The sequence below is a fragment of the Nestor notabilis genome, unplaced genomic scaffold (assembly GCF_000696875.1).
Source record: "Nestor notabilis isolate BGI_N333 unplaced genomic scaffold, ASM69687v1 scaffold8971, whole genome shotgun sequence".
Lineage (NCBI taxonomy): Eukaryota > Metazoa > Chordata > Aves > Psittaciformes > Psittacidae > Nestor > Nestor notabilis.
Genome location: NW_009914213.1, coordinates 37,644 through 51,429, shown reverse-complemented (window position 1 = coordinate 51,429; position 13,786 = coordinate 37,644). Strand labels below are relative to the sequence as shown.

General features: G+C 35.9%; 1 protein-coding gene across 1 annotated transcript in view; it reads right to left on the bottom strand.

Moving 5' to 3' along the window:
• Window positions 1-8,338, bottom strand: part of LOC104412742 (A-kinase anchor protein 6-like) — a 91,466-nt gene extending 83,128 nt beyond the window's left edge. The window contains 3 exon segments of the mRNA XM_010023544.1: window positions 1,791-1,911; window positions 7,749-7,897; window positions 8,312-8,338. Of these exon segments, the coding sequence (XP_010021846.1) occupies window positions 1,791-1,911; window positions 7,749-7,897; window positions 8,312-8,338 (297 nt within the window).
• Between the last annotated feature and the right edge of the window lie 5,448 nt (window positions 8,339-13,786).

The following is a 13,786-nucleotide window of genomic DNA, read 5'->3' as shown; positions in this document are numbered from 1 at the left end:
TACCTCCCATTTTGAATATACAGCATTCTTCCTTTTGCCACCATACTCTGTTGCAAACCAATTCTTAAATTATTGCTGTCTTTTATTCTTCTCACTGTGCATTATTATCACAGCTTTACCATCTGTAATTATCCTTAATGGTTACATTTGGATAGCAGAAAGGGAAGTAGCCTAAATAGTACCTAAAATACTTAAGCTGACTGCTTCAACTTTGTTTCTTTTCATATTGAGGGATGCATTGTTGCCTTAAAATTTCTGTTTATTGATTTTTTTTAGTATAGGACTAAATAGTGGTTAGATTAGGCAAGGTACAAGCTGGTCTTATATGGACAAGCACTACCAAAACACTACCTTAGACCTGCAAGAAACTTCTTACCCATTTCTGACACTGTTTATTTCTGAGCCTAGCCAATTAACGTGTGATTAAGTCTTATTAAGTATTTAGAATGTTAGGAAAAAGGCATTAGAAAAAAATCAGAAATTATTGTGAAAGCAAAAAGTGGAGGCCACTGAATTAAACTTACTTGCAGCCTAAACCACTCTGCATCTGAACCGTATTTCCATTTACAGACATATTTTAACTCATGTGACAACCCTTTCTCACTGGGTATTTTAAATAAAAGGCCTAAAAATTAGGAAGAATAGAATGCAAGAAGATTTATCAAGAAATTAGGATGCCAAAGCAAGAAAAAATAAATTATATTTAAGAAATTATCAACTCATGCAATCATAGAAGAAAGAAAACAACTTCTATTTGACCTTGAATGTACCATTTATTTGATAAGAAATAAAAAAAAGCTAGAGGGTAGTTGTTTCTTGTCATTATACTGTTGCTGGTTCTGTGGTTAGTTATTAATTTTATTTTTTATGATTCACAATCTGCTCTTTGAAATATGCCATATGCTCAAAGCAATTCAAGGATGACAACTGTCAGAATTACTCCAATAAAAATTGCCTAAATGAGGAAGATTTACTGCAGCCTGATATTTCTGTCAAAAGCCCCTCCTTTCTTTCCCCCACCACCCCTCAGACCCACAGACTACAGCTTCTCAGATGCACAGTGAACTCTGAAAAAATTTTAGGATCAAATCACACATTTTGGGGAACTTCTTAAAAGTACTGTCTATCTAAAAGAAGTGATAAAGCTTCTGGGCTAAGACTGCTATGACAAATAAGAGAAACCATGTGTGTGTGTGTGTGTAGAGAGATATACATATATCTTAGATGAAGACCCTACAATCAATATGTAAGTTCAAAATCATTTTGCTGAAATCACAAGCAAGTGTCATGACTTAACATGACAATGTCTGCGTTATGTATAACTAATAAAAATTAAATTGGAAGAGTCCTGTATCCTGGCAGCAGCAAACTAAAATCAAGGCAAATTTCTTTCTTCCCAGATGAGGTCTGAAAGGTGGATAAAAATCCAGCTGAAAGCTCCAATCAAAACACATTTTGTTAAATGCTACCATTTCATTTTTTTTCCTTCATTTTGTTTCAGTATATTTATTAATGCAGTTTCATTTATTTCTATTCATTTTGAAGACAAATCTTTGTCCTTCTATAGAATTACACCAAATAGAATGTGATAAAGGGAACTTTCTTGCAATTATGATGTCGGTGCAGCCTGTCAGCGCACAGGGGATGGAAATGAGGTTGGGGACAGGGAAGGGAATTCTAATAGACACCATGATACATACAATGAACGCAGCGATATCCTGTGAGAGAAAGACTTGTCAAGCTAATCAGATCTTCTATAGCTAGGTAAAGGCAGTAACGGTAGCGCTAACCTTGTAAAGATGCTGCTGCTGCTCCTCTGACATCATCAGGTCATGGCTGTCCATCACAATGGATTCCATGTCAATCAGCCAATCCCAGAGCTCCTGGTATTCTGAATCAAAGTCCAAAAGGCTGTAGATAAGGAACAAAATGTATTATGCATAAATACTGTGTAGTTGTTAAAATCTTGTATTAGAATAATATATTCCTGAAAACTCATGATGTTCCTAGTTATATTTCTAAAGAGACATTCTGTATTTATACAGAGTGGATCAAAATGAAAACTGAAATCCAATTTAAGCCAGTGCCATGACCTAAATTCAGTGGCTGATGCCAAATCCTGACAACTGTTGGCATACTGCATTTGCTTCAAAAATTTTGAAATAGAAATCCCCCATAGATGCTGTTGCTTAATGTTTTTTTAAGTGCTGACTTTATATTGAGCAAACTTTGCAACAATCATCTTGATATAATTCATATAAGAATATTATTTTCTTCAAAAAATGACTCAATCCATTCAGCCATCCCTCTGCTGTCTATCTGCCTATCTCTGTAAGTATCCTACATTTATTTTCATGGATGAGTAGCTAGCATTTCAACTTAACGCTTTAAGATAGGCTTGAGTGAATATGGTAAGCCAGTGAGAACTAAGGCCAGATACAGTATTAGACAGGTGTTCCCTACAGACATGTAAGAAACAAAGGTAAGGACAGGAAGTCAAAACAATGAATCCTTGAATAGCCAGAAATCATTAAAATTCAAAGAGGATCACTACGGTTTTCAACAAAATAAATCATTAGAATAAGGAGCTTAAAAGGATTAATGTGATTCTCTATTGAAAGCCTAGTGAATAAGTAAAGCATAGATTCTGCTAAAACACTGTGATACAAGACAGAAGGTACATGCTGAAAAACTGCACATTCCTCAGAAAGATACCCCTTGAAAAGGGATCTTCAAACTTGCAAAATTGAAACTAACAAAAGCCTTGCCAGTGGTATCAAAAACCTCCCATATTGATCAAACAATAGCACATGTTTCACTAAAGCTAATTTCTCCAATTATTAGCAAGTTTTTTAGCAACCTCATTAAAAAAATTAGCAGTGTTTCAACAGAGAAACAATAAACTAAGTATGTTTTTAATGTTATTAATGCTATCACATTTCATTTGTTATTAACTGGAGTACCAAATGCATGGTAATTTTGAAAGCTTATAGATAAAGTTGTGACAAGCAGAACAGTCTTTCCACAAGAAAGCAAGAGAGAAGAAAGCATTTGCCTTCTGTAGTATTATTTTCAATGAGCTGACAACAAATGAAGTCTTGTATAATGCACAAGTGTTGATTCCTGCTTCTGAAGTAACTCTCTAGTTTAATCCACTGCACTTAGTATACTTTTACTCAATAATTTATGAGGTGCACTTACTTAAAATTGCCTGCTGCCCTGAGAAAGTAAGCATAATGCTATTATAAAGAAGAGCAAGCATAAAAGGGCAAGTTACTATTGTTGAAATATAATAATTTTATTTGGCGTTCAGGGGTTTTCTCTTGTTTCAGGAGATACTTGACTCAGATATCATTTTAAAACTAAAATTAAACTCTCTTTTGAATGGTACATTTGCAGTGATACTGAATCTTTATCCCTTCTTTGGAAAGCAGTATAACCATACTGCATCTTAAGTATCTATTGCTCCTTTTTCCCCTTCCATCTTATCCAAATATTATCCAAAGTCATAAAACTGACAGGCAGTTATTAAAACATATGTTTTATCATATACAAGGCTAGATTTCATCTCATATAGATCAGTACAGATTCAGTTGGACTTGGATAGTTTGTACCAGTGAAAAATATAAGTTAAGATATGAAGATGATGGAAAACAAAGCCTACAACCAATGTTTATGACCTCCTGCTAGCAGAATGGGATGGGATGCCATTGGAAACAGCACCAGGAAGTGGACTGGGATTTTACTATAACAGGCAGAAAATGTGCTGGATCCAAACATCTTCTTTGTGTCTATAGAACCACTTCTTAATTACAGTCCAAATTGGTCCATTTATTTGTGTAATAGAATGACCTGATCCTTTAAAGACACACAAAAGCATTTTTCCCTGACCTTTGTAAAACCTATATAAGCACTAGGAAACAGCCGAAAGTTTTGATTTCTATCTATCTATTCTATATTTTATTTCCACCCAAAATGAAGAGTGAGAGAAACAGGATTCACTGGAAAAAGCTCAGGAAGGTATGCAAGATGTAACGGGGATTTCCCGCTCCCCCCAGAGTTTACATACTGTGCCTACTCTCTTTCAGGTTTCTGCTGTAAAATAAAGTTGTCCAGGAGCATTTTTAAGCAAACTGTCTATGGCAGTTATTTCCATGAGCCTGAAGATAGTGAAGTCAGCCTACAAAGGATTATCTATTTTTTAAAATTTGATTGCAGTATTTTTAATAGCTCTAAAATAACTCTGATATTTAAAAAGAAGTAGGGTGTTTGTTTTTTTTTTTTTAATGCTTCACATCTAAATGGATGGATCTACTATTAAATTACTATTTGGAAAAGGATGTAAGTTACTAAGCTGCTAAAAAGACATTCAGAAAATCCAGAAATTGTAGGATCAGTGACAGGTTAAGATTAAAATGTACCTGTCAGTATTTCTGTGGTATATTGAATATTTTTTTTATTTATTCAGAATCTATATTTTCTGGGTTTAGCAGATTTTTTTTTTTTTCATATGGCCACAGGCAGAATCAGGGAATACATAACTTCCGAAATACTGATGTGTTTTACAGATGCAAGAACTATAGATAAGATGTAATTTTGGTTGATTATCCAAACCCATCAGTTGCTAAAAAAGGAATAAATGAGGTCATTGGTTTATTACAAATAAATATTCCTCCATTAAAAGTACCCAAACATTGCCAACAAGAATGCTATAATATTAGTCAAAGGGGAAGTCACTACAGCTTCCTAAATATAGGTTTGTTGGTTAATAAGCTAAAACCATTAGCTGCATAATAACTAAAATGACATTAAGAAGTATATTTTATCTTGGTAAACAGGGAATCAGATATGCAGAATTGCATGTCTAATCCCTTGAACCCTAAACATATTTCTTAAAATGTGGACATCAATTTATTATTTTGAATGAAAATTCATGAGCACCTTTCTCATGAGAAAACCAGTTCGTCTGTGGCATTAATAAATAAAAAGGAATGTGAAGCTATTTCCATCAGCCTTTTCCCTATGTTTAACACACACTTCCAGTTTGTATTATTTCTGTGACGGTATAACTATTATTTCTTTGATGGTATAACTCAGATGGTATTTAAGAGTACTGTAAACATTATGGTATGCCTACCAAAATAATTCAGCCAGAAGAAAGTTCTTCCATGTTTCTGGGTTATCAACTTCTGGAACTCCTTTCACATTTCTTTATTAGAAGGATATAGGAACTCTGACATTAACAGCTTTAAAATTGCATTATATTCTGTGCATACTTGAAGACCCCTCTAATGCATTTATCTCAAATCCTCATCCATGGTGGCCCAGTACTAGGTGGTGACAGAATCCCAGGATCTTAATGTTGTGCAGTGGTGCTGTAAACGTCATATCCGTATCTCCAAACAATACTTGTTTAAACTCCTCACCGTTTTTGAGGGGGATGCAATACTTCCAGCCAGATTTGCTGTAATATTTTGCAGCTGCTCTCAACAACTCTTGGCTACCTCTTGCTGCCTGGCTAGCTGGTGTTCTCCTGCAGTGGGTATTAATTCAGTTCTCTCCATTGTCACTTTAGCCATTTCCATACAAATACATGCTAACCCCCTCTATCACTTATGTAACTAGATAGCTGTTCTGCAGGAAATCTGTTCTTTACACACTTGCTAGCATCACCCTGTTCTGCAGACACTACGTTACCTATCTCAGTTTAGTTATTTCCTACACAAAACCACTTCCCAAATCTTTCTCCCCACTAAACAAACAACTCTCCATCTATAATAACTTTCGTTCTCCCTGTAAACAGTCTTTCTCTTAGGTCAAATCTCCACAATAGCTAATGGATAGATACCTGAATTTTCCTAAATGGCCCCTTCTTTGCAAAGATGTCAGTCTCTAGCTAGGTCATCCTACTATGGAAAACCTGTCCACAGTTTTTGTGTCCACGGTTTTTATGCACTAGGGAAATGTTGTATCAACTGTATTTTCAAATAGCTGAAAGGCATTTCCATTGTGTTCAATACAATCCCTCAGACTGGTTCAACTGGAAGTTTTCTATCTGAATTCAGCCCACCCTCGTTTCTATAATGGTTGAACACATGGTATTGTATTTGTCTTCTTCCAGTCTTTTGGCCCCTTTAGCCACTGTTGAGCCTCTAATACTCAACATGAGATGGCTGTAAGGGCCTGGAAAGGTGGCCACAGTACTGAAAAGGTAGGGAACACTAGCAGATTACCATTCCCAGTAATAAGCACGTAATTACAAGCACAGACAAGTGCATTTAAGAGCTTATTTGCTTATCGCATATGGTGTGTAGAGTTACAGACTGGATTTTTCCATGAGGCTTAAGCTATATATCCCCTATTCTCAACAAAATCAAATGTCTTTTGATGTCTTACTGTCTTACGTCCCACACAAATTCCAACCATAAGTCTTTGCTTGCATTCAATTGTGGCTGCAAAATTAGAAGCTGTTTTTTAACATGTAGCCCCCAGAGCACATTTATATACATATACGCACCAATTCTGAACAAATTATTTCTAAGGTTGGCACTAGCTGCACTGGAGTGTTTGAGAATCTGACAGATTTCTGCATATGTAATCAAGATCTCAGTAATCCTACATAATTAGCCCACATCAACTTTTCTAAAACAGTCATCTTTTTGTATAATAAGAGGGGATGTTTACAAGGCTCATTTATCTTTACAGTCAGTAATTTAATAAAACTGTGTTTCCAAGACCTCAACATTGAGTTAATGATTGGAAAAAGGAAGTTTTGGAGATAAGGAACTCATGAACACCTTGGTCAATGACTTCCCTTACACAGGAAACTGCAGGCATAAGTTGTACTGTATTTACTGAAAATAAAACTGAAAAGTTACAAGAAAACTCCTATCAGTATAAGGGTGTATCCAAACAATGAGCACTAGCTGGCTCCTTTTAACTACTTTAGCCCCAAACTATTATGAACTCGTGGGTATGTTCTTATGTTCAGTTAGGGGAGTTAGCAGTTGGAAGACAGGGTTTTCAAAAGACTGTCAAGAAAAAGTCTTAAACCAGAACTACAAGTTTTCTTGGTTGTGAAAAATAGAGGGGCAGCGAGATTTCATTTAGCATAGTCAAGTCATTAATTTGTCCAAGATTCTTTGCTCAAACTATTATGAAAAGCTGCTTTTATATATACACATACATATTTAATACATATGGGGAGGGTGGTATTATGTTAAGATTTACTAAAAAACAGAGAAGACCAAATCAAGGGAAAACAATTAACACTAAAGATTTCTAGAAGCAGAAAACTGGGATGTTTGAACTGGTGAGCTGTAAGAGAATTTGGCTTCACATTCATATTTCCTAGTCACCAGCAGAATAATGATTATAGAGAATTGTTTTGCGGAGGTATTGATACATTATAAAGATGTTTCCTTGGAAGAGGCTAAGAAATAAAAAGATATGAAACCACTGGAGGAGAAAAGCCTGAAGTAAAAAGACACATTGCATTTTTTTAATACAAAATAATAGATTGCTATTTAATAATAGGCAATTGTATGAACAAACCATGATTTTGATAAAGAATCCAGAACCCATTATTTTTTGCATTCATACATGAAAAAAAATTCGATACGTAGAATTTTCCCTGCCTCATGGCCTAGGAAGAAACATCCTGGATAACTAGAAGTAAGGAAAAGTATATCATGTAAAAAAAAATACAGATCAGTGAGAATAAAACAACAAAAAGAATAGTTCCCTACCCATTACTTCCCACTGTGTGAACTTTTGACATATCAGCAAACTCTTCCTTTCGCTTGCTACTACTGTTGTACTGCTCACTGTACAGCTTTAAGGACATCTGTTCAACAGCATCTCTTTGTGCTTCCAGATAGCATAGCTGAACCTCAGCCTAGAAAAAGAAAACAAAGAGAAAAGAAAAAAACCACAACAGAACTTTTTCTTTTTTTTCCCCACCCAAAAAAAATTCAGAAAGAATGCATTTAAAGCAAACACTTTTGGACTGCAACAATTTTAACCAAATGATTCACACCATCATTTTCCTCCTTGAATGATAGTCAAAAAGGCTGAACTATTAAGTCAGAGGAGAGTACAGTGTACTCCCAAGTATTAGAACTGAACTACTTAGGTTTCTGTAAGAGAAGGTGCTATATATTCCATAAGATGGATATCAAATCAAATGCTGCATTAAAATGTCTGGACATGAATCAAAAAGATACTAGAAATCATGCAGTATGACAGAACAGGTAGTTACATAACATCACATTTCTTACAGGCTTCAAGACTGATATTGTTAACACATTACCTGTGCTTCATAATTAATGAAAGCCATAGTGCTATAGGTATTTTTGTTTTAAATACTAAGTTTAAGGAAAACCAAGCAAATAGGCATTATTCACACTCTGCTTTCCCATATCTGGCATCCATTGATTACTCAGAAATTTTAATTGCGAGGAAAAAGGCAATAATTGACATGTGCTGTTTTCCATCAGACTCTGCCTGGACAGAAGAATGCTGAATAATATTTGGCATCATAACTTATTGACTAGACACTTTATTTATTGCAGCTGTGTTGATCAGTTTGGTTCTGAGGCTCAGAGAACCAGATGATAAAAGGATGAAATCTGCTGTTTGCCACACTTGCTTCTAGGAACAGGACAAAGAACAGAGGGTACAGTAAGTTCAGAAGCACTTTGGGACCAATATGCTATTGTTTTCTTTTAATATGCTTCACTGAAAGAAAAACATATTACAAATTCTGATAATATTTCAAAAACTGCTACTTCTGTGTAACTACATACTCTCATTTCCATCAGGAGTGGAACACCTGCTTAACTGTTTGATGCTACGGCAAGTAAATGCAAGAAGTGTGGAGGAATTTTTGTATAAGAACTCTTGCATTTTCTATTGCAGGAGGCAGGGAAGACTTTGCTTGGCTGCTGACAGCACAGCAGAGTTACTGTTCTACGGAATAACAGCAACTGTAAAGAGAAAGCAGCGAGAGGGCTAGAGAGGAAAAGAGAAATCTGCAAAATCTAGTAAAAATGCAGGCAAGTGAAGGGAAATAGGTACTGAAGAGTGCCAGTAGGGAAGTCTGAAGGAAAGTTGGAATGTCTTTGTAAGCTTGTGGCAATAATAGTTGGATGTATTTACTTATACCTTGCCTTGGTGCAATTTTTCCTGAGTAGTAATGTAGCTGATTCGGAAATTACATTTCCTTTTAAAATTTCTTATTCAAATGTTTACAGTTTTCTCTCTCAGTTGCTTCTTACAGTGAGATTTGTTATGTTTGGGGAAAGTCATGGAGCTTTTCACAGATCTTTGATTCTCTGTTAGCCCACAAAAATATTTGGAAATAGGCAAATCTTTAATGTATTTGGAAAATGGAAGAAATAGAATAGTGGGAGAAAGGAAAAACACAATGGAAAGGGGAAGCAAATGTATAAAGAGGGTTGAATAAGAATCCACTATTTTTTTCTCATAACTGTAAGGCCCTCTTGTACTGAGGATTATGAACTCCAGCACCATAGTCTACGAATCCTCAATACAAGCAATTGCCTCCCAGTTCTTGTATCTCAGAAATATGATCCCTCTATAAATCAACTGTGTTTGTTCTTAAACTCAATTTCTGCCTTCAACGATTGTGAATACCTACAGCAACTCAAATTCAAGCAGCACAGAGTTTCAGATGGATCTCTCTGATTTCTTTTCGGTATGAATTCATCTATATCATTGTTGTATTTAAGAATATTTTGGTCCCTGTTCTACTGATATCAAGTGCAAACTTAAAGAGGCTTTGAAGACCTCGAGTAGGTATTGATCAGCTTAAGTCTCAAAAAACTACATTCTGCAGAAGCTGAACTAACAGGGATAAGGCACTATCCAGAAAATAGTACGCAGCACAGATACGCAATAAATCTATTGCAGTGCTGATGAAGGACGAGTTTGCAGTATTCTGGCAAAATGAAGTAACAACTTTATGAATTGCTAGTCAAATATAGAAAAGATGCTTGCTTTACCTCCTAGCTTGAGTATGCATTTTCAGATTGCCCTACATATGCTTTTTTGTTACTTAACACAACCATAAGAACTTAATCTCTATCACAAACACATCTCTATGCACATGGATATCCAGCAAATCCTTTGAAAGCCTACTGAGATATGCATCATCCCAAATATATGTAATAGAAACTGGGTGGGAGGCAGTCATTCATTTATTTTCAGTGCCCCATCTTAGAAGTGGAATTTAGTTTCTCCTTTTCCAGAGGATGTAGTAATTCAGAATTAGGGAAAAATTGAACATGGAAAAAAAAATGCCAAGCAATAATACTCTGTAGCTGTTTTCCAGTTCATGGTACTCTTTTAAGCGACCATTTTGCCGTAAAAAAACAATAAAGATGCTGTTGATGGTCTGGCTACACACTTGCACATATTCTCTACCTACCACGATGGAATGAGTTTACAATGTTCTGTTGTAAATTAAACTGAGTTATTTCCAATAATCAAATGACAAAATGCTCTCATTTTCCTCAGCCTAGAGGATCCAATCTCTGAACAAGACTATGAAAAAACAGTAGTCCTGGGGGAAAACAGTGAAAAAAATTCTATACTTGTGCCAAATATTCCATTCTAGTGATCAATTAATAATGGTAAATATTTTCAAGGCTATTGTCAGAAAGCTCATTTTCTAAAAAGCAAGAACTTATAAATAAACTGAAGGAGCCTGGGGTGCAGAATCTGTTCCTTAAGACTGGCTTTGCATGCCAACATAGAATGTCCTTTACTATACAGAACACTATGTAACATGAGGGAGTAATCAGTGACAGTACAAATCAATGAAAATACATTGTATTTCTTGTTAGATGTACATGTTAGAATGACCTTATTCTGAAGTGGAGAAAGACAAGACAAGGGATAATGGCTGTTAGTGTGGATGGAAGGAGATTGAAAGGTTATTTTGTATACAGAGTGTCAAATGACGGACTCAAAATTCACACCAATATAAATCGGAGATGAGAACTCAGAGCTAATGTTTTGCTGAAACAAAATTTTACATTGGAATGTTCTAGAATAAATATCACTGAACTGGTGTTAAAAGGAAAGTATTTTCAGACACTGTTTCCTAGGGAGCACAAGTCTTTTGCTATGAACTATGTAACTGTAAGCAAACTATTCTGTGTTTTATCTATACAAATTGTAATACATCCAGTTGGATTTGAATTATGAAAGTACCTTATCTTGCATTATCCTTTTTCTACAGTACTGTATAAAAGCTGTACCACTGCCACACTAGACTGTGTTTACTATAGAATTACATATGAAATACGAATATGAAATTCCTCTGCCATTATGTAAACTTAAGCTGGATAAAAACATTGTTTCTTAAATTGAAGCACAAATTCCAGTTTCCACCACACAAGGAAGTGGTCAGATGGTATTATGCAGCATATAGAGTTACAAGGCTCACCTATATGCGTACTGTATAGAAGTGCAAACTCACCTGCACCATTCTAAAAGGATGCATATCCCAGCTTGGCACTCTTTTTATCTTTGTAATTGCTAAATTTCTTGAGAGACAAAATTGGAATTAATTCCTTATCAGAATAAAGTTGATCATAGTAACATTTATGTGGTCATATCTGTGCCCTCAAACATTTTTTTTGGTTTTTGTCACAATACTCTGTTTAATTCTCCACATTATATGTATACCTCTCCATATATGTAGCTGTGGAGAAGGCTTAATTATAGGACATGAAAGAGACCCTGGCTCTGTCACAGATGCAACTACTAAATAAAATTACTTTGAGGAGCACACAGCTCAAAATGTCTTCCATGAAGATGTAGCTTACAGAAAGAGTTCCTTGACAGGCATGAGGCCATACAGAGAGACTTGGTCATCCACACTCCATCCCCATAGCCAGCCAACAGGTCTTCTGTTGCTGAAAACACTTATGGTAGAAGCAGTACTTCTAAGAATTCATGCTGGCATTTTAAATGGCAGTGTGTAACAGAAACATAGAATCATTTAGGTTGGAAAAGACCATTAAGATCATTTAGTCCACCACTTGGCAGTATTAGGCTTCTTGGAATACAAGCAGCTTCTTGGAAGCTCTGCTTCTACTGTAAGTGTAAGCATTTGTTTTTGTTGTTGAAGCAAGATTGTAACTCTTATGTTTTGTGATGTTCTGTTGGTTTTGGGGGGTTCTTTGGGTGTTTCTCCTCTTCCCCTTTTTCTTTTCTCTTTTTCCCTGCTCCTTTTGCACAATTAAAATGGGGACCTGGCTGCAGCTGACTTTTTCTTAGTCTGTTACCCTCCTTGCTTTTTGCTTCCCTGCCTCTTCCATCCCTCATATTGCATACTCTCTTCAGGACTGAATCAGATTAAAAAATAATCCTATATCATAAAATGTGTTTACTGAGAGCTGCACATTTGATTGTCCTATTACAAAGGACATGCTGGTTTTTGATCATGCAGGAAATTAATTCTGTTAATCAGGGCATGCTTGTTACCTGTTAAAATCTTAGCAAAGTGTTTTTATCATCATAAAGCTCAGAAATGCCTTTATATGAGTAACAACATTGTAATTTCGTTTTTCAGTGTACTAAAAACGTCATAACAATGTGAAACCTTCACAGAGAATAAGCAAAATTACAAGGCAACAACATTCTTACTTATCAGGGTACTTAAACTCATCATAGAGCTTAAGTAGCAGAAGTAACAGCACAGTGAATTTTAAGCCTGTCCTTAGGAGCCATAAAATGAAATTTTAGATAGAGTAGGGCTTGTTATAGCAGGCAGAACTTCAGGCAGCTCCCAGAGCCATCAGAAATAAGAGAGGGAAAAAATAAATTAAAAAAAAAACCCACCAACAAAACACACCAGTAAACCAAAGCAGGATCTTTTTGCAGGGTATCCCTTGGCTTTCAGAAATACACAGTTTTTTTTCTGTTTTTTCATAAAGATTAGGAACACGACCTGTGGCTTCAGGACTGTGGAGTGCAAATGCAATCAGTAGTGTGGTCTCAGCAGCATTGTCTGACCAAGTCCATGGAGGTGTCCTGACTATGCTGTTAATTTAAAGTCTAGACCTTTGGCGTCTAATTCCTGACTGTCCCCCTGCCTTTAGTTCTGTTAGGTGTTAACATTAAATATGACATAAGAGTGTGGCATGCCCTGTGCATCAAACAGATCTCAGCTATGTACCCACAGAAGTTTCCTATATCACAAATACCAAAAAGCATTGAAGAAAAGTAAGAAAGGATTAACCTCTCCAGAGACTTCCAAGACAGTAGGTTCTGACAATAGCATCCCAAAATTGTGATATGGAAAAAGTCCTTGTAAGAATGGGAATTGAACAATGGCCAGTATCTTTTGCTACTTTTCTTGGCTTGCAGGTCTGCTTCTCCAGCCTGCAGAGCAAAAGAATGACAGGCGGGATGCAAAAGAAGTGTTTGTAATTATTGGGGGCCAGATGGGGAACAGGCTTGCTCTGACAACAGAAAGGGCTAGATTGACACAAAGTGATTGCTAAAACCAGGCAGAACACACAAATTAAGAAGGATGCAGATCCAGCCGAACCCATCAACGTAACAAAGCGCATTCTGCCAAAACTGCCACTTGCTTTCCAGTTCCTTCAAGTGACACCTTTTCACGTGCCATGAGAACTGTCGCATGCTCAAACAGTCCCATTCTTACAAACCCAGAAGAATTTGTCCTATGAAAGTAGTAACTCATCAATACAATCTTTTGTCTTGGTTTTTTTCCTGTCCAGCAGAGAAA